The following is a 26,087-nucleotide window of genomic DNA, read 5'->3' as shown; positions in this document are numbered from 1 at the left end:
AACTCAAACTATCGGTTTCCTGCTGGAAACCCTCTGGCAGTTAAAATAGCCCCGATGTTTAGCCATAAATCTAACCTTTTGGTGATAAAATCTCATTCAGACAAACTGATAAAATTGGCGAAGCAGTAAAGAATAAAACCAGCCATAACATGATGTAAATGAATTAAGCTGTAATCTAACACCTGCACAATAATGACACAGCAGTGTGTTTCTGATTGGTGCCAATAGTGTTTCTACATTTCAGGAACCTACCTATAACGCCAATGGGAGAAGGAGAAACTTTTGAACAAGGTGTGGCTGAGTATTTTAGACTTTGTTTCTCATGTAACCGGCAGACACCAGTAGCTTGCCGGCTGTGTAAAAATAATGATCTGCATCTGAGTTAATTTGTCATTAGAAAACACGTTAGAAATGCTCAGAAGCATGTTTCTGTACAATGTGTTCTTCACACTGTGCACCTTATCTTTCAATATGCTACGGGCTTGTGAATTTTTTGATGATTCTGTTGGGACCAGGGCTCCAGGAGATATCATCATTGGTGGTCTCTTCCCAGTACATGAAAAGGTTGTACATATAGTGGGACTCAAAAAGCCAGAGGGTCAAAAATGTAAAGGGTAAGTGACTGATTTAAAACATAACAAAAGGAGCGATTTAATGTGTTTTATGATAACTTAAGTCAGTGCATTTGGTATAAAGTTATTGTTCTAAATTAAAAGTATTCTTTTTAGATTAACTTATAGATTGACTTATAGTAAGCACAGTGACATAAAACAAATTAAAGTTTTTCATCATACCTACATTGTTAAAATGCTGAAGGGGAGGGGAAACCCTTTTTCTCATTATAATGTACTCTGTAATACAAGTCATCATTTTGTACCTTTTAAGTTGCTGTAATCCTTTCTTCTTTGAGCTTTTCGGTGTCTATAATGAAATAATAAATTTAAATAATAACAAGAATCCTGAACACTATTTCAAATCGTTGGAATAATTTTGCTTTAAGATAGAGATGAAGATGCATCACTTTATAAAAAATCAGATCAAAACCACTGAGAACCCCACTGGAGCTTTATGGTAATTACTGGTTTATATTTCCTTGGTAACACAAAGTTACATAAGGGAATCATAGAATCATAGAAAGGTTACAGCATGGAAGGAGGCCATTCGGCCCATCGAGTCCGTGCCGGCTCTATGCAAGAGCAATCCAGCTAGTCGAACTCCCCTGCCCTATCTCTGGGGATAGCCCTGATTTTGCTGGGATGTGGCAGAGAAAGAACAGAGAGGGAATGTTATCTATGGAGGATAGTATACCAGAGTTGAATAGTTAAAATGCAAGGATAGATAAATATATTGTATCTCTGCCTTCTTATTCTTGGGGATTAGAATTATTTATGTAGAACTTTCCTTCAGGAGATTTAATAGGTGAGGTAGAGGTCATGATGGAGTAGATTGTACGTGGTTGTGGAAATAGTAAGCTTAAAGTCCGTGGGCCTTTCTTTGAATTGCATCAAAAGTAAAAGATGATTTTTTTCACAAACCTTATCAATTGTCCAGAAATGAAAATCTACCAAAATATTCAAAACGGCAATTCTCATCATTGTCAGAAAAAGAAAGCTGTAATTTCATTATTATAGTTACAAAATTCTTGCTCAGTTGAAACAGCTGTTTGATTTTACAAGTGTTGAACCTACAGGTGGCCGGCAACATGGCTTTCACTATTTCCTGCTGCGCACTTTGGGAGGTACCCAGATGATCAGTTCTGGTTTAAGCAGGAAGGCAATGTGGTTAAGGAAAATGTTGGAACACTCCTGGCTTGTGCCATAGAACAGTAGGACACCAGCTCTTGTCTGCCATTGCCCACATCTTGCTCTTCTTTGCAGTGATTTGATACAACTCAGTGGCTTGGAGGGCACTTTAGGGGTAGATAAAAGTCAACCATGTTGGTGTGGGACTTTTTTGGCCTTACCACCCTTTGTAAGCTTTCAGTCTTTATTATGAATGCAATTATTGTTACTTTTAAAATTCTCATTCTTGTTTTCAAATCCATCCATAGCCTCACCCCTCCCTATCTCTGTAACATCCTCCAGCCCTACAACCCTCCGAGATCTCTGCACCCCTCCAATTCTGGGCTTTTGCGCATCCACGATTTTTTTTGCTCCACCATTGGCAGCTGTACCTTCAGCTGCCTAGGTCTAAGCTCTGAAATTCAGTCCCTAAGCTTTTCCACCTCTCTACCTCTCTCTCCTCCTTTAAGATGCAACTTAAAACCGACCTCTTTAGGTCACTTGTCCGAATGCCTCCTTATGTGGCTCAGTGTTAAATTTTGTTTGGCAATCACTCCTGTGAAGCGCCTTGGGAAGTTTTACTATGTTAAAGATGCTAAATAAATGCAAGTTGTTTGTTTGTTCTGGATGGAGGAGCACTTAGAGGAGGAGAAGCAGCAGCAATCTCAGCAACCACCACCAGAAGCTGGGCCTTTAAGAAGACAGTAGATGAAGGGAGCTGCTCATAGGAGGCCATACCCGGTTCACAGGGTGTACAGGCCAAGAATCATCTTTTTGGGCCTATCTGAGGAGCAGTGCAGGAAGAGGCTGTGCTTTGCCAGGCAGGCTGTTACAGACCTCTGTAGCCACCTGGATTGAAACCTGCTGCCTCCTGCACCTTGGAGCCAAGCTTTACCAGTGGTTCTCAAAGTCACCAGAGAACTTAATTTTTTCACTACTGGATACTTTCAGTCTGACCACAAGACTATAAGAGATAGGAGCAGGAGTAGGCCATTTGGCCCCTCAAGCCTGCTCCGCCATTTAATGAGATCATGGCTGATCTGATTTTTACTTCAACTCCACTTTCCTGCCGATTCCCCATATCCTTTGACTCCCTTGCTGATCAAAAATTTGTCCATCTCAGCCTTGAATGTATTCAATGACTCAGCCTCCACAGCTTTTTGGGGTAAAGAAAACAAAAGATTCACGACCCTCTGGGAGAAGAAATACCTCCTCATTTCCTTCTTAAACGGGCGACCCCTTATTCTGAGACTATGCCCCCGAGTTTTAGATTCCCCCATGAGGAGTAATATCCTCTCGGCATCTACCCTATTGAGTCCCCTCAGAATCTTGTATGTTTCAATAAGATCTCCTCTCATTTTTCTAAACTTCAATGAGTATAGACCCAACATGTTCAATCTTTCCTCATAAGACAACCCTTCCATAACCGGAATCAAGCTAGTGAACCTTCTCTGAACTGCTTCCAATGCAAGTATGTCCTTCCTAAATAAGGGCACCAGAACTGTATGCATTACTCCAGTGTGGTCTCACCAGCACCCTGTACTGTTGTAGCATGACTTTTTAAATTTGTTCATGGGATGTGGGCGTCACTGGCAAGGCCAGCATTTATTGCCCATCCCTAATTGCCCTTGAGGAGGTGGTGGTGAGCCGCCTTCTTCAACCGCTGCAGTCCGTGTGGTGACGGTTCTCCCATAGTGCTGTTAGGAAGGGAGTTCCAGAATTTTGACCCAGCGATGATGAAGGAACGGTGGTATATTTCCAAGTCGGGATGTTGTGTGACTTGGAGGGGAACGTGCAGGTGGTGGTGTTCCCATGTGCCTGCTGCCCTTATCCTTCTAGGTGGTAGAGGTCGCAGGTTTGGAAGGTGCTGTCGAAGAAGCATTGGGGAGTTGCTGCAGTGCATCCTGTAGCCACAGAGTGCCGGTGGTGAAGGGAGTGAATGTTTAGGGTGGTGGATGGGGTGCCAATCAAGCGGGTTGCTTTGTCCTGAATGGTGTCGAACTTCGAATGTTGTTGGAGCTGCACTCATCCAGGCAAGTGGAGAGTATTCCATCACACTCCAGACTTGTGCCTTGTGGATGGTGGAAAGGCTATGGGGAGTCAGGAGATGAGTCACTTGCTGCAGAATACCCAGCCTCTGACCTGCTCTTGTAGCCACGGTATTTATATGGCTGGTCCAGTTAAGTTTCCGGTCAATGGTGACCCCCAGGATGTTGATGGTGGGGGATTCGGCGATGGTAATGCTGTTGAATGTCAAGGGGAGGTGCTTAGACTCTCTCTTGTTGGAGATGGTCATTGCCTGGCACTTGTCTGGCACAAATATTACTTGCCACTTATCAGCCCAAGCCTGGATGTTGTCCAGGTCTTGCTGCATGCAGGCTCGGACTGCTCCATTATCTGAGGGGTTGCGAATGGAACTGAACACTGTGGAATCATCAGCGAACATCCCCATTTCTGACCTTATGATGGAGGGAAGGTCATTGATGAAGCAGCTGAAGATGGTTGGGCCTAGGACACTGCCTTGAGGAACTCCTGCAGCAATATCCTGGGGCTGAGATGATTGGCCTCCAACAACCACTACCATCTTCCTTTGTGCTAGGTATGACTCCAGCCACTGAGTTTTCCCACTGATTCCCATTGACTTCAATTTTACTAGGGCTCCTTGGTGCCACACTCGGTCAAATGCTGCCTTGATGTCATTGAGGATGGAGATGTTTGCAGACCCTCCTCCTGTTAGTTGTTTAATTGTCCACCACTGTTCACGACTGGATGTGGCAGGATTGCAGAGCTATTACCTAAACCGTTGGTTGTGGAATCGCTTAGCTCTATCTATAGCATGTTGCTCCCGCTGTTTAGCATGCATGTAGTCCTGAGTTGTAGCTTCACCAGGTTGGCACCTCATTTTTCGGTACGCCTGGTGCTGCTTCTGGCATGCTCTTCTCCAACTCCTTATTGAACCAGGGTTGATCCCCTGGTTTGTTGGTAATGGTAGAGTGAGGAATATGCCGGGCCATGAGGTTACAGATTGTGCTGGAATACAATTTTGCTGCTGCTGATGGCCCACAGCGCCTCATGGATGCCCACTTTTGAGCTGCTAGATCTTTCTGAATCTATTCCATTTAGCACGGTGATAGTGCCACATAACACGTTGGATGGTTCCCTGCTTTTATACTCCATCCCCCTTGAAATAAAGGCCAATATTCCGTTTGCCTTCCGGATTACCTGCTGCACCTGTATGTTGACTTCTTCTGTTTCATGTACGAGGACACCCAGATCCCTCTGTACCGCAGCATTTTGTAGTATTTCTCCATTCAAATAATATTTTGCTTTTTTATTTTTCCTCCCAAAGTGGATGACTTCACATTTTCCCACTTTATATTCCAACTGCCAAATTTTTGCCCATTCGCTTAACCTGTCAATATCCCTTTGGAGACACTTTGTCCTCATCGCAACTTGCTTTTCCACCTATCTTTGTATCATCGACAAATTTGGCCACAAGACACTCTGTTCCTTCATCCAAGTCATTGATATATATTGTAAATAGTTGAGGCCCCAGCACCGATCCCTGCGGCACCCCACTAGTTACAGATTGCCATTTTGAAAATGACCCTTTTATCCCGACTCTTTGCTTTCTGTTAGTTAGCCAATCCATTGGTTCCCCTTTATCCACCCTGCCCGTTACTTCTTCAAAGAACTCTAATAAATTTGTCAGACATGATTTCCCCTTCATATGTTGACTCTCCTTGATTGTATTATGAGTCTCCAAATGTCCTGCTACTACTTCCTTAATAATGGATTCTAGCATTTTCCCAATGACAGATGTTAGGCTAACTGGTTTATAGTTACCTGCTTTCTGTCTCACTCCCTTCTTGAATGTGTTACGTTTGTGGTTTTCCAATCCGTTGGGACCTTTCCAGAATCTAGTGAATTCTGGAAGATCACAACCAATGCATCCACTATCTCTGTAGCCACTTCCTTTAAGACCCTCGGATGCAAGCCATCAGGTCCAGGGGACCTTGTCAGCCTTTAGACCCATTAGTTTACCTAGTACTTCATCTATAGTGATAGTGATTGTTTTTAGTTCTTCCCTCCCCTTTGCCCCTTGATTTTCTACTATTATTGGTATGTTATTATTGTCTTCTACTGTGAAGACAGATGTAAAATATCTGGCAATTCCTCTGCCATTTCCTTGTTTCCCATTATTATTTCCCCCATCTCATCCTCTAAGGGACCAATGTTTACTTTAGCTACCTTCTTCCTACTGACAGTAGAAGCTTTTACTGTCAGTTTTTATATTTCTTGCTAGCTTACTCTTATAATTTATTTTCTCCCTTTTTATTATTCTTTTAGTCATCCTTTGCTGGTTTTTAAAGTTTTCCCAATCTTCGGGCTTACCAGTAATCTTTGCCATGTTGTATGCTTTTTCTTTTAACCTGATACCATCCTTTACTTCCTTAGTTAGCCATGGTTGGTTCACCCTTTTTGAGGAGTCTTTCCTCCTCACAGGGATATATTTTTGTTGCGAGTCATAAAATATCTTTTTAAATGTTTGCCACTGCTTATCCACCATCATACCATCTAATCTGTTTACCCGGTCCACTTTAGCCATTTCCGCCCTCATTCCTTTATAATTGCCCTTCTTTAAGTTTAATATAGTAGTTTCAGACCCAAGATCCTCGCTCTCAAACTGGATGTGAAATTCTATCATGTCATGATCACTGCTTCCCAAGGGATCCTTTACTTTGAGATCATTAATTAATCCTGTTTCGTTACCCATTACCAGATCCAAAATGGCCTGATCCCTGGTTGGTTCCCCGACATATTGGTCTAAGAAACAATCCCTAATATACTCTATGAACTCCTCCTCAGGGCTATTTTTGCCAATTTGATTTGTCCAATCTATGTGAAAGTTAAAATCGCCCATGATTATTGCATTACCTTTTTTACAAGCCCCCCTTATTTCCTGATTTATATTTTGCCCTACAGTGTAGCTACTGTTAGGGGTCCTATATACTACTCCCACCAGTGATTTCTTTCCCTTGCTATTTCTTACCTCCACCCAAATTGATTCGACATCTTGATCTTCTGAGCCAAGATCATTTCTCACTATTATACCAATTTCATCCTTTATTAACAGAGCTACCCCACCACCTTTACCTTTTTTCCTATCCTTCCGAAATGTTAAATAACTCTGAATATTTAACTCCCAACCTTGGTCACCCTGCAACCACGTCTCTGTAATGGCCGCAAGATTATACCCATTTGTTTCTATTTGTGCCGTCAATTCATCTATCTTATTATGAATGCTGCGCGCATTCAGATAAAGAACCTTTAATTTAGCCTTTTTGTCATTCTTTCATACCCCGGCTCCATTTGCTAGTGCACTCTTATGTTTGTACGCTCTGTCCCTTCCTGACACACTCTGTTTACCATTACCCCCATCACTTTCTTGTACTACTTCCTTGTCTTTTCTCTTTATCAATCTAAACTTCGCCTCACCTGAGCCCTCCCCCCCTCTATTTTGCTTAAAGCCTTCTCTACCGCCCCAGTTATTCGGTTTGCCAGAACACTGATCCCAGAATGGTTCAGGTGAAGCCCATCCCAACGGAACAGCTCCATCTTTCCCCAGCACATGTGCCAGTGCCCCATGAATCAAAACCCACTTCTCCCACACCAATCTTTGAGCCATGCATTCATCTCTCTGATCTGATTTACCCTCTGCCAATTTGCTCGTCGCTCAGGTAATAATCCAGAGATTATCACCTTTGTGGCTCTGCTTTTTAATTTAGTCCCTAGCTGCTCAAACTCCCTTAGCAGAACCTCTTTCTTAGTCCTAGCTATGTCGTTGGTACCTACGGGGACCACGACAACTGGATCCTCCCCCTCCCACTCCAAGTTTCTCTCCAGCCCTGAGGAGATGTCCTTAAACCTGGCACCGGGTAGGTAACACAGCCTTCAGGACTCTCGCTCTTGGCTGCAGAGAACAGTATCTATCCCTCCAACTATACTGTCGCCTACTACAAACACATTCCTTTTTACTCCCCCCCACTTGAATGGCCCCCTGAACCACGGTGCCGTGGCCATTTTGCTTATCCTCCCTGCAGTCCCTGCACTCATCCACAAGGGCTACAAGAACCTTGTATCTATTAGACAAGTGCAGAGGCTGAGGCTCCTGCAATACTACCTCCTGGATCCCCGTACCTGCCTCACTCGCAGTCACACCCTCCTATCCCTGACCACGTGCCAATTTTACAGTATTTAGTCTAAGGGGTGTGACTGCCTCCTGGATCAAAGTGTCCAGGTAACTTTCTCCCTCCCTGATGCATCGCAATGTCTGCAGCTCGGACTCCAGCTCCTCAACTCGGAGCCGAAGTTCCTTGAGCTGCAGACACTTACCGCCGATGTAGTCGCCCTGGACAAAACTGTCCAGTAGCTCCCACATATTGCAGCTGCAACACATCTCCTGCCCTGTCATAACTATTTTATTTATTTAATTGATTACTACAATGCCAATCAAATTATTTTTAGGTTGAACCAAATACTGGCCTTGTTTAATTTATTAAATTAAGGTTAGTTTTTTTTAAATTTAGTTTTATGCTATAAGTTACTCAGCCCACGGTCCTAAGAAAGAAGAAAACAGAAGAGATACTCACCACCAACCACCTACCTGCCTTACCTGTGACGTCACACTGCAGTTTTGTTTTGATGTTGCTGTGTCCCGCTCTCTGTACGCTCCTCTCCGCTGATTAATCAAATGCACCTCACCCCTTACTGCACCGAATCCCCTCACTCACCAAATTCCCAATTATAGACTCTGTTGAAACCAGACTGTCAATAGCTGCTACTCTGTGCGTTAGCAAAACCCTTCTGAATTTATGCTAGCTAGAATACCAATCACCTGAGTCAGCCCCAGCTGACAGTAGATTACCAGTCCAACCAGTCACCTAATTTTCTAGATGACCAACTGCCACGTCAGGCTGCTTGTTTACCACTAACTGAAAACTGCAAGTTAAGATTAAATTTAAGTTAAATGCTTGATGCCAAACTTAGTCAAATTTTAGATAAAGATCAACGCTCAAAAAAACCCCTCAATCACCAAATTCCCAATTATAGACTCTGTCGAAACCAGACTCTGTCGATAGCTGCTACTCCATGCTCCCTCATTATTGTCTGCTACACGGAACATCAACATATCAGTCTGCAGTTCACAGCTACATTAAGCAGGTCACTGACGTCCTGTTCGCCAGGACTGAACAGTACATCACCTTCCTTGTTGACCTCAGCAGTCAACAGAAGGGAGCTGGGGGCTTTGCATCAGCGGCTGGCTTTCTTTGCGTGCAGAGCATCATTGATTGCACACATGTTGCCATCAGGGCACTGGGACACCAGCCAGCAACATATGTAAATAGAAAAGGATACCACTTCATCAATGTGCAGCTAGTGATCGATCACAGGAACACCATCACACAGGTCTCTGCATGGATACCCAGGGAACTGCCACGGTGCATTTATCCTGAGACATTCTACCTCAATACACGACCCACTGAGGAGCATGACAGGATGGCTGAAGGGGGCAAGGGATACCCCCTGCACAACAACAACAACTTGCATTGATATAACGCTTTTAAGTAGTAAAACGTCCCAAAGCCCTTCATGGGAGCATTATCAGACAAAATTTGACACATAATGAGGTATTAGGATAGGTGACCAAAAGCTCAGCCAAAGAGGTAGGTTTTAAGGAGAATCTTAAAGGAGGAGCGAGAGGTAGAGAAGTAGCAAGGCTTAGGGAGGGAATTCCGTAGCTTAGAGCTTAGACAACTAAAGGCAAGGCTGCCAGTGGAGGGGCAAAGGAAATTGGGCATGCACAGGATGCCAGAATTGGAGGAGTGCAGAGTTCTCAGAGTGTTGTATTGTTGGAGTAGGTTACAGAGATAGGGAGGGGCGAGGCCATGGAGCGATTTGAACACAAGGATGAGAATTTTAAAGTCGAGGCGTTGCTGGACCAAAAGCCAATGTGGCCCATGATACTCCTGCACAAACCCATTATGCCCGAGCAGCACAGATATAATCAAAGCCATGGGACCATCTGGATCATCACTGAACACACCGTAGGGATGCTGAAGCAGAGATCCAGGTGTCTGACCGGTCAGAGGGTTCCCTACAATATGCCCCAGAGAGAGTTTCCTGCATCGTTGTGGTGTGATGCATACTGCATAGCCTCACATTACGTAGAGGCCTGCGTTTGGAGGAGGCAGGCCAGAAGCAGCAGCAGTCCTTATTGGACAAGGAAGGTCAGGGGAAAGGAGAGAAAGTAGCAGAAAATGGAGGGCCACCTCAATGCCTTGGAGCAAGAGATGTGGGGAATTAGCTCATTGATCAGCAATTCTGTTGAGCCGCTCATATCTCTGCTCTGTGAACTTATTCAGAGCCCCTCTGCTTAACAGTCCTTGTAACAATCTTCACCACTTCCTTCTTCCTGCTGTAAATAACATTCAAACCATTCAGACAACTTCTATATCAATGACATACTGACAATGCAGACTCAGAAGCTGCTATTAAACTAAGCTGCAGACCAAAGTGTCAAATCTGATAAATTTAATGCCAAACACAATAACTGCCTTCTATTCATTTCTCACCCAATTGATCAACCGATAGTGTTTTTTCTTAAAAGAAGGTTTATTAACTCAACTACTCCTACAAGGTACTCCCCTGGTGGCTGCAGCAAAGCTGGTGAAAGGCTACGGTTCCACATGTTTGGACCCATGAGATGCTCACACATGTGAAGGCCCAGCTGCAGACTGCTGCACCACAGTTACTGCCAGAGTAGTCTGGCCCAGCTGACTTGCTGGAACCATGGCAGATATTGGTTGAGGGGGTGGTGAAGGAGGAGAGGTGCTGACATCCCGAGAGAGGCCAATTCGTACTGACCCCATTGCGCCACTGCTACTCCCATGAAGCTGGGCCTCAGCACTTCCACTGCTCTGCAGGAGAGCAGACTGCAGAAAATGAGTGACACCTTCCAAGCCCTATTCAATCCACCAATCTCTCTGTAGTGAAGCCTAGAGCCAGCATGGCAGCCATTTGAGCTTCTAGCAAAGCGTGCTAGCATGGACTGCTGCTGTGAGGGCCTGGCTGCAGCATCCCTGGAGGCGAACACACACCTTATTTCACAATAAGGTGATTAAATTTATCCACTGAATTGTCTTTGTGTCCTTTATCGTTTTATTAAACTTTTTACTTGAAGGTCTGATCAGTAGCTGGGGGAAGTGGTCCAAGTTCTTTTAATGTGAGGCTGATAGGAGCACTCCTGCTCCTCCCAGCTCCACATTCAGGTAAGTATGGGGGCCTTGCTGCCAGTTTACACCATGATGTGTCTGGTGAGTTCAGCACATGGCGAGTGAAGTGCTGGGGCATTCAAAAATCAAAAATGGGTCCTGTGAGATGCACAAGACCCTAATTTGAATAACTAATTCTGTCCTTTAAATATTTCCAACGTGAGCTCCTGCCACCAGCATCTCTACCTTATCCAACATGGGGAGTGGCACACTTCTGGCCCGAAATGTGCACAAGCTTCCTGCCGGCCATATTGGGAGCTGAAGAACAGGCGCTGAGTGGCTGAATTTCTGGACCCAATAGTTCAAGCCCCTCTCCAGATACTTAAGCACATAATCTAGGCTGGCACTTCAATGCAATACTGAGGGAGTGCTGCACTGTTGGTGGTGCTGTCTTTTGGATGAGACATTAAACCTGCTTTCTCAGGTGGACATAAAAGATCCAGTGATACTATTCAATGAAGAGCTGGGAATTCTCGTGGTGTCCTGGCCAACATTTACCCCTCAAACAACATCCAGAAGCAGATAATCTTGTCATTTATTTGATTTCTGTTTGTGGGACCTTGCTATATGCAAATTGGCTCCATATTTCCTACGTTGTAACGGTGACTATGCTTCAAAAGTACTTAATTGGATGTAAAACACTTTGGGATGTCCTCAGGCTGTGAAAGGCGCTATATAAATGGAAGATATATCTTTCTAGTAGCAACAATGGTAGTAATCATAATAATAGTAATTATCACAATAATAATAGTAATAATAATAGTGATTGTAATAATAATGATAATACTGTACATCTAACACATCTGTTGTAATTTACCATTTTTATTTTTATTTCTGTTACTCTCTGATGTTCAGGTTTGACGTACGAGGTTTAATAAAAGTTCTCGCCATGATCCACTCCATAGAGATGGTAAACAATTCAACCCTATTACCTGGAATCAAACTGGGATACGAACTATATGATACTTGTACGGAGCCTACAATGGCACTGAGAGCAGCCTTGAGATTCCTTTCTAAATTCAACTCTTCAGACAACTGTATTGAAGTTCAATGTAATTATACGGATTATTTGCCAACGGTAAAGGCAGTTATAGGAGCTGCTACCTCAGAAGTTAGCATTGCAGTTGCAAAGTTATTAAACTTATATCTTATGCCTCAGGTAACTAAGCTTTATTCATTGGATCTGGATCCTAGTCGCATCTGTCTGCAAATATTTTAATATTTTTCTGTAAAATTATTTTAGTATTTTACCCTGCTTATCTTATCTCATATAGTCTTGCCTTATTCTCCTTATATATATGTTATATATGTAATACACAGCTAGAATTGTATAACAATGCAGTAACACATTCATGAGTTCAGAGGACATAAGAAAATAAAAATTATTAGGAAAGGGAAAAGGCCATTTGGCCAATAAACCTGTTCTATTTTGATTGATTTCAACCCCGCCAACCATCATATCCCTTAATTGGGTGTGGAAGTGGTGTTCATTCAAGGAGTTATTTTACAATTTTCAAAAAATATATATTCCACTGAGGAAAAAAGGGTGTAAAAGAAATGACAGCCATCCGTGGCTAAGTAAAGAAATTAAGGATAGTATCCGACTAAAAAAAAGAAAGTATAAGGTAGCCAAACTTAGTGGGAGGATAGAAGATTGGGAAGTCTTCAAAAGACAGCAAAAAGTAACTAAAGGATTGATTAAGAAAGGGAAGATAGATTATGAAAATAAATTAGCAAAAAATATAAAAACAGATAGCAAGAGTTTCTACAGTTATATAAAAAGAAAAAGGGTGGCTAAGGCAAACGTAGGTCCCTTAGAGGATAAGACCGGGAAATTAATGGTGGGAAACATGGAGATGGCAAAAATGCTGAACAAATATTTTGTTTCAGTCTTTACGGTAGAGGACACTAAGAATATCCCAACACTGGACAAACAGGGGGCTCTAGGGGGGGAGGAGCTAAATACGATTAAAATCACTAAGGAATTGGTACTCAGTAAATTAATGGGACTCAAGGCGGATAAATCCCCTGGACCTGATGGCTTGCACCCTAGGGTCTTGAGGGAAGTGGCAGTAGGGATTGTGGATGCTTTGGTAATAATTTTCCAAAATTCTCTGGACTCGGCAAAGTCCCGGCAGATTGGAAAACTGCTAATGTAACACCCTTATTTAAAAAGGGTAGTAGGCAGAAGGCTGGAAATTATAGACCAGTTAGCCTAACATCTGTGGTGGGTAAAATTTTGGAGTCTATTATTAAGGAGACAGTAGCGGAACATTTGGATAAACATAATTTAATAGGACAAAGTCAGCGTGGCTTTATGAAGGGGAAGTCATGTCTTAGAAGTTTGCTTGAGTTCTTCGAGGACATAACGTACAGGGTGGATAAAGGGGAACCAGTGGACGTAGTGTATTTAGACTTCCAGAAGGCATTCAACAAGGTGCCACATAAAAGATTATTGCTCAAGATAAAGAATCACTGGATTGGGGGTAATATTCTGGCATGGGTGGAGGATTGGTTATCTAACAGGAAGCAGAGAGTTGGGATAAATGGTTCATTCTCGGACTGGCAACCAGTAGCCAGTGGTGTTCCGCAGGGGTCGGTGCTGGGTCCCCAAATCTTTACAATCTATTATTAATGATTTGGAGGAGGGGACCGAGTGTAACATATCAAAGTTTGCAGATGATACAAAGATGGGAGGGAAAGTGGAGAGCGAGGAGGACATAAAAAACCTGCAGGGGGATATAGACAGGCTGGGTGAGTGGGCGGAGATTTGGCAGATGCAATATAATATTGGAAAATGTGAGGTTATGCACTTTGGCAGGAAAAATCAGAGAGCAAGTTATTATCTTAATGGCGTGAAACTGGAAAGTACTGCAGTACAAAGGGATCTGGGGGTCCTAGTGCAAGAAAATCAAAAAGTTAGTATGCAGGTGCAGCAGGTGATCAAGAAGGCCAATGGAATGTTGGCTTTTATTGCTAGGGGGATAGAATATAAAAACAGGGAGGTATTGCTGCAGTTATATAAGGTATTGGTGAGACCGCACCTGGAATACTGCATATAGTTTTGGTGTCCATACTTAAGAAAAGACATACTTGCTCTCGAGGCAGTACAAAGAAGGTTCACTCGGTTAATCCCAGGGATGAGGGGGCGGACATATGAGGAGAGGTTGAGTAGATTGAGACTCTACTCATTGGAGTTCAGAAGAATGAGAGGCGATCTTATTGAAACATATAAGATTGTGAAGGGGCTTGATCGGGTGGATGCGGTAAGGATGTTCCCAAGGATGGGTGAAACTGGAATTAGGGGGCATAATCTTAGAATAAGGGGCTGCTCTTTCAAAACTGAGATGAGGAGAAACTTCTTCACTCAGAGGGTAGTAGGTCTGTGGAATTTGCTGCCCCAGGAAGCTGTGGAAGCTACATCATTAAATAAATTTAAAACAGAAATAGACAGTTTCCTCGAAGTAAAGGGAATTAGGGGTTACGGGGAGCGGGCAGGAAATTGGACATGAATTTAGATTTGAGGTTAGGATCAGATCAGCCATGATCTTATTGAATGGCGGAGCAGGCTCGAGGGGCCGATTGGCCTACTCCTGCTCCTATTTCTTATAAGAACATAAGAACATATGTTCTTATGTTTAATTCCTTCTCTTTTCAGAAACACATCTATTTGGCTAGTAAACCCATTTATACTACCCACTATAGTTACATTCCTTGGTAACATATTCCAAAGCCTTTTTCTCTCCAATTTTCTTCCCCCTTCTAAAAGTGCTGAATATTGTTAGCACTAACATAAGAAGTTCTGCAATATGTTACAGCCTGGTACAGCCTGGTACCTCACTCCTGCATGTGTTACTCTACATAATATATACAGAGCTGCTTTCAGTTTTATGAAAATGTGCAGTGATATTTTGTAGCAGAAACACACAATTTTCAGTGGCTCAAACCTCAATGCTACTTATCATGAGTCATAATGCAGTGAGATGGACTTTTATTTCACTGAATGCAACTTGAAAATAGCATATCCTGTATGTATTATATATATTGTAAAAGCTACTGACTAGGTCACATCCTCATCCAGGACTTGTGACCTGCAGGCTTGAAATATAACGTGCATTGGTACGATACTAAGACTTTGCCCTTATAAAAATTGATTGTGCCACTTTTTTACTGGCCTGGCCAATATACTATATTTTATGGTAATTTCTTTTTTATTTGAAGCACCGTGGGCGCCATCCTGTTCTTTTGTGTGGCAGCATAATCTTAGTATCAACATTAATGAGATCATGCTGTGTTGTTTTTTTGGAAAGTTCAGCCCCGTATGTCATTACCAGACTAAAAAACAATTTTTTTCTTCTCATTTGGCTCACTTAGATAATACTGACCATTCAGAAATATATTTCTACATACTTCAAATTATATTTTATAACATTCAGTATTAGGAATTTACAAACCATCATATTCATAATTATTGAGAAAGAAAACAAGACTGATTGTAAATAGCTTTTTGCAACTTTCAAAAATAGTTAATGCCACTTTGTGAGGCCTTATATTTCTGCAAAACATTAATAAAATGATTGACTAATAATCCTGAATTATGGAGCATACCAGAAATGTAGACTTCAAAAAGAATTCTTTCCTTCTGAACATTTAAATCTTTTACAGATCAGCTACTCATCTTCTGCTAAAATTCTCAGTGACAAGACACGATTTCCTGCATTTTTGAGAACTATTCCAAATGACGACTATCAGACCAAAGCCATGGTCAAGCTGGTTCAACGTTTCGGCTGGAACTGGGTGGGAACTATCGCAAGTGATGATGATTACAGCCGATCTGGAATAGATAACTTCATTTCACAAGCAGAGAGCCTGGGTGTATGCATTTCTTTTCAAGAAATTATTCCATTTTATTCACTTGATCAAATAATTAATTCCAAAATAAAAGAAATAGTAAACACTATCATCAACCGAACAAAAGTGAATGTCATTGTTGTTTTTGGAAAAGGCTCTCATATCATTGAACTATTTAAAGAATTAAGTGCTTACAACATAAGCAAAGTTTGGATTGCCAGTGACAGCTGGTCAACTAACAGTAATATTACTCGCTTGGAGGGCATTCACAAAATTGGGAACATTGTTGGATTGACATTTAAGAGTGGAAATCTTTCCAAGTTTCAAAACTATGTTAAAAAATTACCAGCTGATTCTGAAAACATGAACGCATTTTTAAGGCACTACCAATGGCTTCGTACCCGTTGTGCAAATGTTCAAAATGATGATCTAGAGAATTGTATTTCAAATCAAATGTATGAGATGCTGGTTAATGAACATCAAGGTGTCAACGAAGCCACGGAAATGCAAATCCGGGAAGATGATTTTCTGGTGAATAATATTGAACCAGGTGTTGTTTCCAGCATACAATGGTCAGTGACTGCTCTTGCACATGCTCTTCGAAATCTACTAAAATGTAATGAAGGAAATTGCCGGAAATCATTTGACTTTGCACCTTGGGAGGTAAACCTTTGTCCTACAGCACAAACAATGAATGGCATAATCCCACTCGCAGGCTAATCACATGCTACATATATAGCTTCCATGATGATCCTTAATATACTTGCATTATTGAACTCTGCCTTTAATGTGTATGGTGCCTTGCAGCCCTCTTCTATCTGATGCAGGCAGATTACCAGCAGAGCAAGGGAGAGCTTTATGTTTGCACTGAGAAATAAAATCAATGTTTAATAAACATTCGCTCCCATACTGTACGTTAACAATCTAGGTACATATCGGTGTATGGAGTAGTGTGACACTGAGATAAATTAAGAGTGGCTCCATCGGAATAGTCCCTGGACTCAGTTGCTACTGGAATTTCGCTCAGCTATACCATGGGCCCTTCCACGGTCTGCGGAGACTTTGCGGGCTATTTACGCCTAAACCAATTGCTCCGGTTCATTTCAAGTTTTAATTCTCCGAGGGATAGGTGAAAAGAGGGAATTTTTGAATTTGTAACCCAGTTAACCTACTCCCTCAGCTTTTCCCAAAATATAGGTTACCATTCACACTGATGGTAAAGGTAGGGTCATCACCAAACAGGAAAATCAGGTTGTCAGGTTTACTGATTTCCCCTTGTGAAATCACGTCCTCTAACATAAGTCTCATTTGGCTTTAATTGCTTTCCATCTAATCCATATCTAATCCAACCTGCACTATCCTAGAAAGGAAATAGGTGAACACAAATGAAAGTTATTTAATGAGTGAATGGCTTTCAAGAATTGTTTAGAACTTTCACAATGTGATTTCACAATCTTGATATTTATGCTAAAAGTTGTAGCAGTAATAGCCTATATTCCAATGTTGATTCATGTTATTAAAACCAGATATTAAGCTTAGTTATTATTTTAAATAAAATGCATTTTATTTATTCCTCTAATTTTATTGCAGTTGCTGGAAGAACTGAAGAATGTGAACTTGACTGTTGAAGGCACAAAAATCCAATTTGATCCTTCAGGAGATTTTATCTCTGGATATGATATCCTCATGTGGAAATCAATCAATGGCAAAATGGAGTTTAATCACACCATTGCTGAATATAGTATACAGGAGGATAAAATTATAATTAAGAATTCAAGGTTTAATGATTTAAAGGTAATTTTGTATAGTATTAATAATTCTTATCTTTTATACTTTAGAGTTAAGCATAGAAATTACAGTTGGTAATATTACCAGAATTATGCTTAACACACTTATATGACTTTCCTTTGTCTGCAATTCTAACAGATGCATTAATGCCTGTGTTAACATAGTGAATAGATGAATGTCATATCTCCATCTCAACTCCCCTTGCCCCCTCTCTCCTTTGAATTCACTGCCTTCTTGTTCTCTCCAAACCTCTCCCTCCATGTAAACTATCCTACCCAAATTTACTCCCTTGATCCTGCCATCCCCCATGGCCTCTACCCCCATGGTTACGATTACAGACAAGGCCATCTTCCTTATATCCCACACCACCCACATCTCTCTACCACTTCCAGCCCCATTTCCTTCTGTGTTCACCTCTGGGGAAAATAAACTCTCTACCAAATTTCTTACAACTGTACTTTGAAACTTTCAACTGCCTAGCCTTTAGCTCAACATCCACCACGATATTTTTGCAGTCGTCGATTTGCTCAACCATTCCTTCGCCTCCACATTTGATATCCTCGTCACCAGCAAAATCTTTTATGTCTCTTATCCTTTTCAGTTCCCCAGGTATGGTCTCCAACTTTTCTCCCTCAAGTCCGGGGAATGCAGACTTGAGCGTATCTGGCACACAATTGGTTTATATATCTATCACCAGATCTGGCTGCACCACATCAATGCACTATCCTCCACAAATCCGTCCACTACTCCAGGATCATCGTGGAGAGCAAAGAGATTCTCCAGCTTCTTTTCTCCACTACCAACTGTCTCCTTAAACCCCTCTCCCTTGCAACTTCCACCTTCACCACTAACAACAAGTGCAAGGAGCTCATGGACCTCTTTGTCACTAAAGCTGACATGCAGCTGCTTCTTCTGCTTCTACCCTTTCCCCTTGATCACCATGCCAAACCTCAACATAGGCTCCCCCCACCCTAGCCCTGAGCCGCATCTTTCTCTACTGCCGCAACACCGAAACAACCCTAACCAAAGTCACAAATGACGTTGTCTGTTCCTATGACCGTGCTGTATTATCCCTTCCTTGTCCTCCTCGACTTCTCTGTAATCTTTGACATGGTCGACCACATCATCCTCCTCCAATGTCTTTCCTCCATTGTCCAGCTGAGTGGGATTCTCCTCACTTGGCTCCACTCTTACCTATCAGAGCATCTTCAGCAATGGCTTCGCTTCCCACCCCTGGAGCCCCCCAAGGATTTATCCTTGGCCCCTTCCTTTTCCTTTTCAACATGCTGCCCCTCATCATCCAGTAGACATAGGGTCAGCTTTCACATGTATGCTGATGTCACCCAGCTCTACCTCTCCACCATGTCTCTTGACTCCTCCACCGCCTCTGTGTGGTCTGACATCCAGTCATGGATGAGCTACAATTTCCTTGAGTTAAACATTGGGAATACCGAAGCCATAGTCTTCAGCCCCCGTCACAAACTCCTTGCCCTCGCCACCAATTCCATCCCCTTTCCAGGCATATTAATGCAAACAGAGAAAGGGGAAGGGAAATATATATATATATAACAAATCAAAGAAACACAGAGAACAATCGTGGGTGGTATGATAGAAGATTTAAGACATTAAAAAAACAAAGGATGTGTAAAGTTAAAGAAGCTGGGATTGTTCTCCTCAGACCAGGGAAGATTAAGGGGAGATTCAATAGAGTCGTTCAAAATTATGAGGGGCCTTGATAGAGTAAATAAGGAGAAACTATTTCCACTGGCAGGTGGGTCGGTAACCAAAGGACACCGATGAAAAAGCTGGTGGGATGGAAGGTGAGGACCAGGAGGGCTCTGTCACAGTTGTAAGAGGAAGGGATGGTCAGGGCAAAAGAACAGGAAATGGGACATTACACACCTTTAGCTTCTTTAATGTCTTAATGCTTCTGTTCTTTGTTTGACTAAGATGATCTGCTACATCATAACACTCAAGATTGTTTTCTGGGTTTGTCTGCGTTTTTATATTTTTTTGAATCATTTTTTCCCTCCCCATTTTTCTGATTGATATATCTGTCTCTTATGCTTTGGTTCTGAAGAAGGGGCCACAAGTTAACTAGCCTGTTCTCTCCACAGATGCTGACTGACCTGCTCTGTGTTTCCAATGTTTTCTCTTACAAATGAATTAGAAATTACTTTATTATATCTAATGGTATAGCCAATTTAAAACGCTCCAGTCACATGTTTAGTTGTGAATTCCTCTCTTGGATGTGTTTGATCAATGGTCAAAGATGGTGTTACTACAAGGAGACAGTATCCATGTGAAGAAACAGAACTGCCGTTCAACCCTACAAAACTTAATTTACAGCCAGTCTACCTACAGAACAGTGCAAATAATTAAATCAGTAATGAAATGAAATCTGTGCCCTTACCCGTCTCTCTTATTTCTTTGGTGGATAAATATGATCACAATTCAAAAGCAATCTATGACAAAGAAAATGTCCCAACAAAATCACACCACTGCAATAAGATTATTTACCTTTGAAGAAAACTTATATTAGAATATGCTAAATGAGTGAGAAAAAAATAATCTCTCTCTACCTCTACACGGGAAAAATGTGCCTGGCAGTTATGAACAAGCATCCATACAGAAAATTGTCAGCTCTTCACTTGTAACTTTAAGCTCTGAGTGTTCTGTAATTTCTATTGAAAAAAGAAATGCTGCCCAATCTATTCCAGGATATTGTTCTGAGTTTGGTGATTGAATTTATTCTCTTAGGTAAAATGACTTTGATATTCAGCAGCACAGCCCTTGATTTTCAAATTGCTATTAGATACATAAGGGGGTAACTTTCAACTTCAGCAGGGGCCAGAAAACTGGTGGTATCGATCGGCCGTCCATTCTCTTTCCTGTTGACTTCAAAGGACAGAAAGATCAGGCAGAGCGTATAACAGGCGGCCGACCGGATTAAGCCAGTTTTCCACCCCAGCTGAAGTTGAAAGTTACCCCTATAGTGTGAAGATGCTGACTGACCTGCTCTGTGTTTCCAATGTTTTCTCTTACAAATGAATTAGAAATTACTTTATTATATCTAATGGTATAGCCAATTTAAAACGCCCCATCACATGTTTAGTTGTGAATTCCTCTCTTGGATGTGTTTGATCAATGGTCAAAGATGGTGTTACTACAAAGATGGTGTTACTCCACATCATTACTACAAGGAGACAGTATCCATGTGAAGAAACAGAACTGCCGTTCAACCCTACAAAACTTAATTTACAGCCAGTCTACCTACAGAACAGTTGGTGCTCTATTCACCAACATCAGCAATCCCTGAACACAAAGCAAAGTACTGCAGATGCTGGGCATCTGAAAGAAAACCAGAAAATGCTCAGCAGGTCAGGCAGCATCTGTGAAGAGAACAGACAAGTTAATGTTTCGGGTATCACAATTGGAAGGTATTACGATGAACAGCATTTAAAAAGGAACAATGGGAAATGAAGGTTACATACAATAATTCTTAACATTTTCAAGTGTAACATTTTCAGTCCTAGCTTTGGCTGAAAGACAGGTATATGTAAATGACTTAAACTGATTGATTTATTTACTGAAGATTAAATAATAAGTGAATTGCACTAATTCTTATTGAAAAGATACAATAACCAATAATTTTGATTCATATATGTGAAGGTAGGTTCATAAGTAAGTGGTTCAAGTATGCTCGCAAATGTTTAAAGCAGGCAAGTTACCATTTTTCAATCAGTGTACATTATTTTCTTTAATTAGCTTAAATTTTCCATCAGTTTGTAAATTTTCCTTCTTGAAAATTTTGCTTAATTTAGCTTAGGCTAGCTAACTTGGCCTCAGTACCACTCCAAGCTGCACTTGCTGCAACCACAAAAGCTGTCTCTGTTTGGTTTTAAAATTATAATTAACTAGCATATTATCAAACCTAGTTGATGGTATAATTAGAGTTTGCATTTTGTGATTGTAGTACTTTCTAGGTCTTTCCCATATTTCTAAATATTGTTTTCATTTTCTTAAAAGAGTATAAGATCTGTGTGCTCAAGCCACTGCAAACCAGGGCAAATAAAGCTGTCATCTGAAGACCAATACACATGTTGCTACGATTGTGTAAATTGCAGTATCAATACATTCTCCAATACAACTGGTAGGTAGTAAACAAGTCTGTCTGTAAATTATTGTCTACATCATCTTTTTGTACAATCATGCATTATGCCACGTATGTGAAGTATGAATGGTATAAGGAAGGGGATAGTATTCTCGCATCATTAGGCCTCTAATGACAAATGGAAGTGGAGCAATGTATTCCCAGAAAAAAATCCTCCACCTCTACAGACACAGCCAACAGTGACTTATTGGGGTAAATTTTAACTGAGAGCCGGGTAGGGAGCCAGGGGGAAGATTTCCAGGTGTGAAACTCGGAAAGTAAGTGGGCAGGTCACCATCATGACCATAATGAGTCCCATCAATTTCACTTCCAGGTTTCGCGCCCGGCAGCCAGCCTGGCTGTTAGCCAGGAAGGCCTGCTGCAGCAGTCCTCAGCCGAGTATCAGAGGGAGGGAGGGATCATTGTCGGGGGAGGTGATTGGGGAGGGGGAGTGCCGGGGAGAAGGTCGGGTGTGGGGGAGCTGATGAAGAAATTGGAGGTCGCTGGAGTTCGGGTGAAGAGCCGGAGGCAGGTGGGGTCCACCATGGGGTGGGGTGAGGGGGGAGGGCCCACCATTGGGAGGGGGGGTCCACAATTGGGGGAGGGGGCATCATCGGGGATGGGGGGGTCGGCTGATTGCAGGGGTACTGTTGGCCAGGTGAGCTTGTTGGGCATGGAAGTAGCTCTCCTGCTCCTCCGGGCCCAAAAGCAGTGCAATTAAGGCACTTACCTCATGGTCCGGCCCTTCCCACCTGCTTTCACCTGACGTGAATGGGAAGCGATGGGAAAGCTGAACAGGTAAGGTTAAATTCATTTTAATGATCCAATACACAAAATCTCAATGAGGTACATTGCCCTTTTAAGTATCAGCCCGCTGGATTTAAGTGGGAGCGGGACCGCCTGGTGTCTGTTCTGCACATACAGACAAACCTGCCTGGGTTAAACCCAGAAGCAGGCATGTTGGAGCCGTGATGCTGTCCCACTCTGAAAACCGAGTATTTTTACTCCCCACCCGCCCCCAACCCACCCGTTTTTGGGGGTTAAAATTTACCCCAATGTATCTCCCAACAGAATCTTTAAAAATAAAAACCCTAACACCATGCATGACATAGAATTTGTGATGCATGAAAACAGTCAACATTCATTTCACACCTCTCACACTTGAACATACTTTACACTGAGCTCTTCTGTCCAGTTTTTTCCCCACCTCCACTCCTCACTGAAATCCTACTCTTATTTCAGATTTACGATAGGCCTTCCTCATGGCTGAGTGAATTTTCTAGTGAGCGGGTGAGCCATTCGGACCAAAATGGTGCCACGTTCCATCCCCAATCCCTGCTGAGTTAGATGATCTTAGCCATAACAGCGGTAGGAGTGCTGTAGTTGGCCAGGTGCCCTCAATACCTTGTTCAAGTGGGCATTTCTCGTGTGAGACTTGACAGTGACTGTACGCAGGATATTCAATCAAGGAGGGCATCACAGCCAACATTATCCGGTTTTTTGCTTGTAATCCATACAAACATGCCCATTTATTTCCCAGAAAGCTCACTGAATAGTGACTAGGAGTAAGAATCTGGCCTACTTCCCCTTCTTAATGTAGGTAAGCTGAGACCAATTATAGCACTCCTACCACTGTCGTGGTTAAGATCATCTAACTCAGCAGGGATTGGGAATGGAACCTAGCACCATTTTGGTCCGAATGGTTCACCCGGTCACTAGACAAATTCACTCAGCCATAAGGAAGGCCTAAAGTAAATCTGAAATAAGAGTAGGATTAAAGGACCCTTGGGTAGACCACAATGAACCTGCTCCACTAAGACCAGAAGGACAGTTTGATTAAATAATTTGATATGTTAATTTTATCATTTTTGATCTTCCTTTCAGATGCACAGCAATGTTTTCATTGCTTAGAAGATGAGTGGGCTCCGATGGGAAGCGCTATATGCAACAAAAAACGCATTGTATTTCTTGACTGGAGTAATGGATTTTCTATCGTACTGCTAAATTTTTCAGCCTTTGGAGTTGTTTTGATCATTATAATAGTTGTTATCTTTTTCAAAAATCTCAACACGCCAGTTGTAAAGTCCAATGGTGGTAGCATGTGCTTTATTATGCTTGTCTCTTTGTTGCTCAGTTTTGTAAGTGTTGGCGTTTTACTTGGAAAACCAAGCAATGTTACTTGCAAAATCAGGCAGCCATTATTTGGCATCAGCTTTACTCTTTCTGTTTCATGTGCTCTGACAAAATCACTTAAAATACTCCTAGCATTCAACTTTAACCCAGCTAATCAAAAGCATTTGAAGAATCTGTACAGACCATGGCTCATCAAAGGTTTCTGTACTGGACTTCAGATTGTCATTTGCACAATGTGGTTAGTTTTTAATGGTCCAAAAGCTCAAAGAGATACCAAGAGATTGCCAGAAGAAATTTTTCTGGAATGTAATGAGGGTTCTTATATAGCATTTGCTGTTATGTTGGGGTATATAGCATTCCTCGCACTGATTTGTTTTATATTTGCCTTTAAAGGTAGAAAGTTGCCAGAAAACTACAATGAAGCTAAGTTTATTACATTTAGCATGTTGATTTACTTCATTTCGTGGATTACCTTTGTACCTGTCCATGTAACCACTCATGGCATGTATCTCCCAGCAGTGGAAGTGGTTACAATTTTATCTTCAACCTATGGAATATTATGCTGTCATTTTTTCCCAAAGTGTTATATAATTCTGTTTAAGAAAAAATATAACACTACCACTTCATTTTTGAAAAATCTATATGACTATTCACTGAAAAGTGCAAACAGTAAAATTTCTCTAAACTATTCAGTAAACACCATTTCTTGCAAGCCCCTCAAAAATAACAACTGTCAAAAGTCAGAAAACATAAATTCTGATTCTTTTGTACTAAACCACAAAATCAATAGGATTTCAAGGAAGAGATTTGCTAGTTGCTAAATGTTTAATTGGTGAAAGTGATTTGTACTCAGAATAGTCACTTCACATTGAGGCTGTCTGAGTCTACATTATGGTCAGTTCAATCCTGACCACTGTAACGTTAATGCACTTTGTTATTTATCAACCTTGGTTACTGAATATGATGGCACCCAGTAACAAGGGATTGTACTTTTGTGGTAGGACAGAGTCTGATATATCATCCCACTTGTCCTCTTCCTATTTCTCCACACTGCAAATATAACACATCAGTTCAAGATGGAGGGGCAATGTTATTGAAAGAAACTCAAGAGTCATTCATGAGCCCACATTGTTGTCCTTCCTGAAGAAGAGGAATGCATACAGTTAATAATTGATCATGGGTGGAGGAGGGAATGAATGTGAAACCATTTGATTTTTGCTACCTTTCTGGATGATAAGATTTTAAAAAGTTTATCAAAGTTATAAAATTGGTCAAATTTCTGAATCTTGTGACTTTACTGGATAGCAAAGAAATTATATAACGTGATATCACAAAATGTGCATTTGCAGATATGTTCATTTTACATCTTTTCCATTTTCAAAAAATAACTTCTAACAGATTCTTTCTAGGGAAAATTATGTATCAGTATCCCCATTCTTCATTTTCCCTACCTAACACCATCTTATAAGCACCATCACCACATGGACTGCAGCAATTCAAGAAGGCCCACCACCATCGTTTCAGAGCTACTAGGGATGGGCAATAAATGCAGCTTTGCCAGTGTCATCCGCAATTCGAGAACAAAAATAAGTATTATCTCACATTGTAGTTCCTCTCATTCCCTGACTTGGGTGCTGGCTGGTGGCTTGTTTTCAGATCTCTGTCAATGCTGTTCTGTACCTTTCCTTGGGAGGTTCTGGGGATCAGCATCGGGTGAATCAGCTGCTGATTCTCCATGCCTACTTCTCTGTCGGAAAGTGTCAGATCATGAACTCATCATGTAAGGAAATCTCGCAGATGAACCCGATGGAACAGTTCATCAGTACGTCATCAAACTGTATCACCAGATTAATCCACAACTTGTAGTTTGATGACTATGCTACAGTGAGGTAAGCTTCTCAATGCAATGTTTAAAAAGTTCTGGCAATGATACAAAAACACATTGGGCAGGGTAGGCAAGTACGTTGAAAACAGAAAAGAGATGGGTAATTTACTATAGCCATTCAGACATCAATCAAAACTACTTTTAAATTAATACATTGTGTA

General features: G+C 41.7%; 1 protein-coding gene across 1 annotated transcript; it reads left to right on the top strand.

The window, feature by feature from the left end:
* Positions 1 to 411: 411 nt before the first annotated feature.
* On the top strand, positions 412 to 26,087 carry gprc6a (G protein-coupled receptor, class C, group 6, member A). Its single transcript, XM_067983826.1, has 6 exons — positions 412 to 614; positions 11,972 to 12,275; positions 15,782 to 16,630; positions 17,558 to 17,769; positions 21,793 to 21,908; positions 23,793 to 26,087. The coding sequence occupies exons 1-6, from the start codon at positions 412 to 414 to the stop codon at positions 24,860 to 24,862; spliced, it is 2,754 nt and encodes a 917-aa protein (XP_067839927.1). The 3' UTR covers positions 24,863 to 26,087.

The sequence above is a fragment of the Heptranchias perlo genome, chromosome 5 (assembly GCF_035084215.1).
Source record: "Heptranchias perlo isolate sHepPer1 chromosome 5, sHepPer1.hap1, whole genome shotgun sequence".
NCBI classification, from domain to species: Eukaryota; Metazoa; Chordata; class Chondrichthyes; order Hexanchiformes; family Hexanchidae; genus Heptranchias; species Heptranchias perlo.
The sequence above is the reverse complement of the archived record's forward strand: the minus strand, read 5'-3'. Positions and strand labels throughout refer to the sequence as shown.

What these genes read in the sequence shown, in the direction of transcription:
- gprc6a (XM_067983826.1), top strand. Translation starts at nt 412, where the DNA reads ATGCTCAGAAGCATGTTTCTGTACAATGTGTTCTTCACACTGTGCACC. An exon ending in GAGGGTCAAAAATGTAAAGG is followed by an intron (nt 615 to 11,971) that starts GTAAGTGACTGA and finishes TCTGATGTTCAG; the next exon opens with GTTTGACGTACGAGGTTTAA. An exon ending in TTGACTTTGCACCTTGGGAG is followed by an intron (nt 16,631 to 17,557) that starts GTAAACCTTTGT and finishes ATTTTATTGCAG; the next exon opens with TTGCTGGAAGAACTGAAGAA.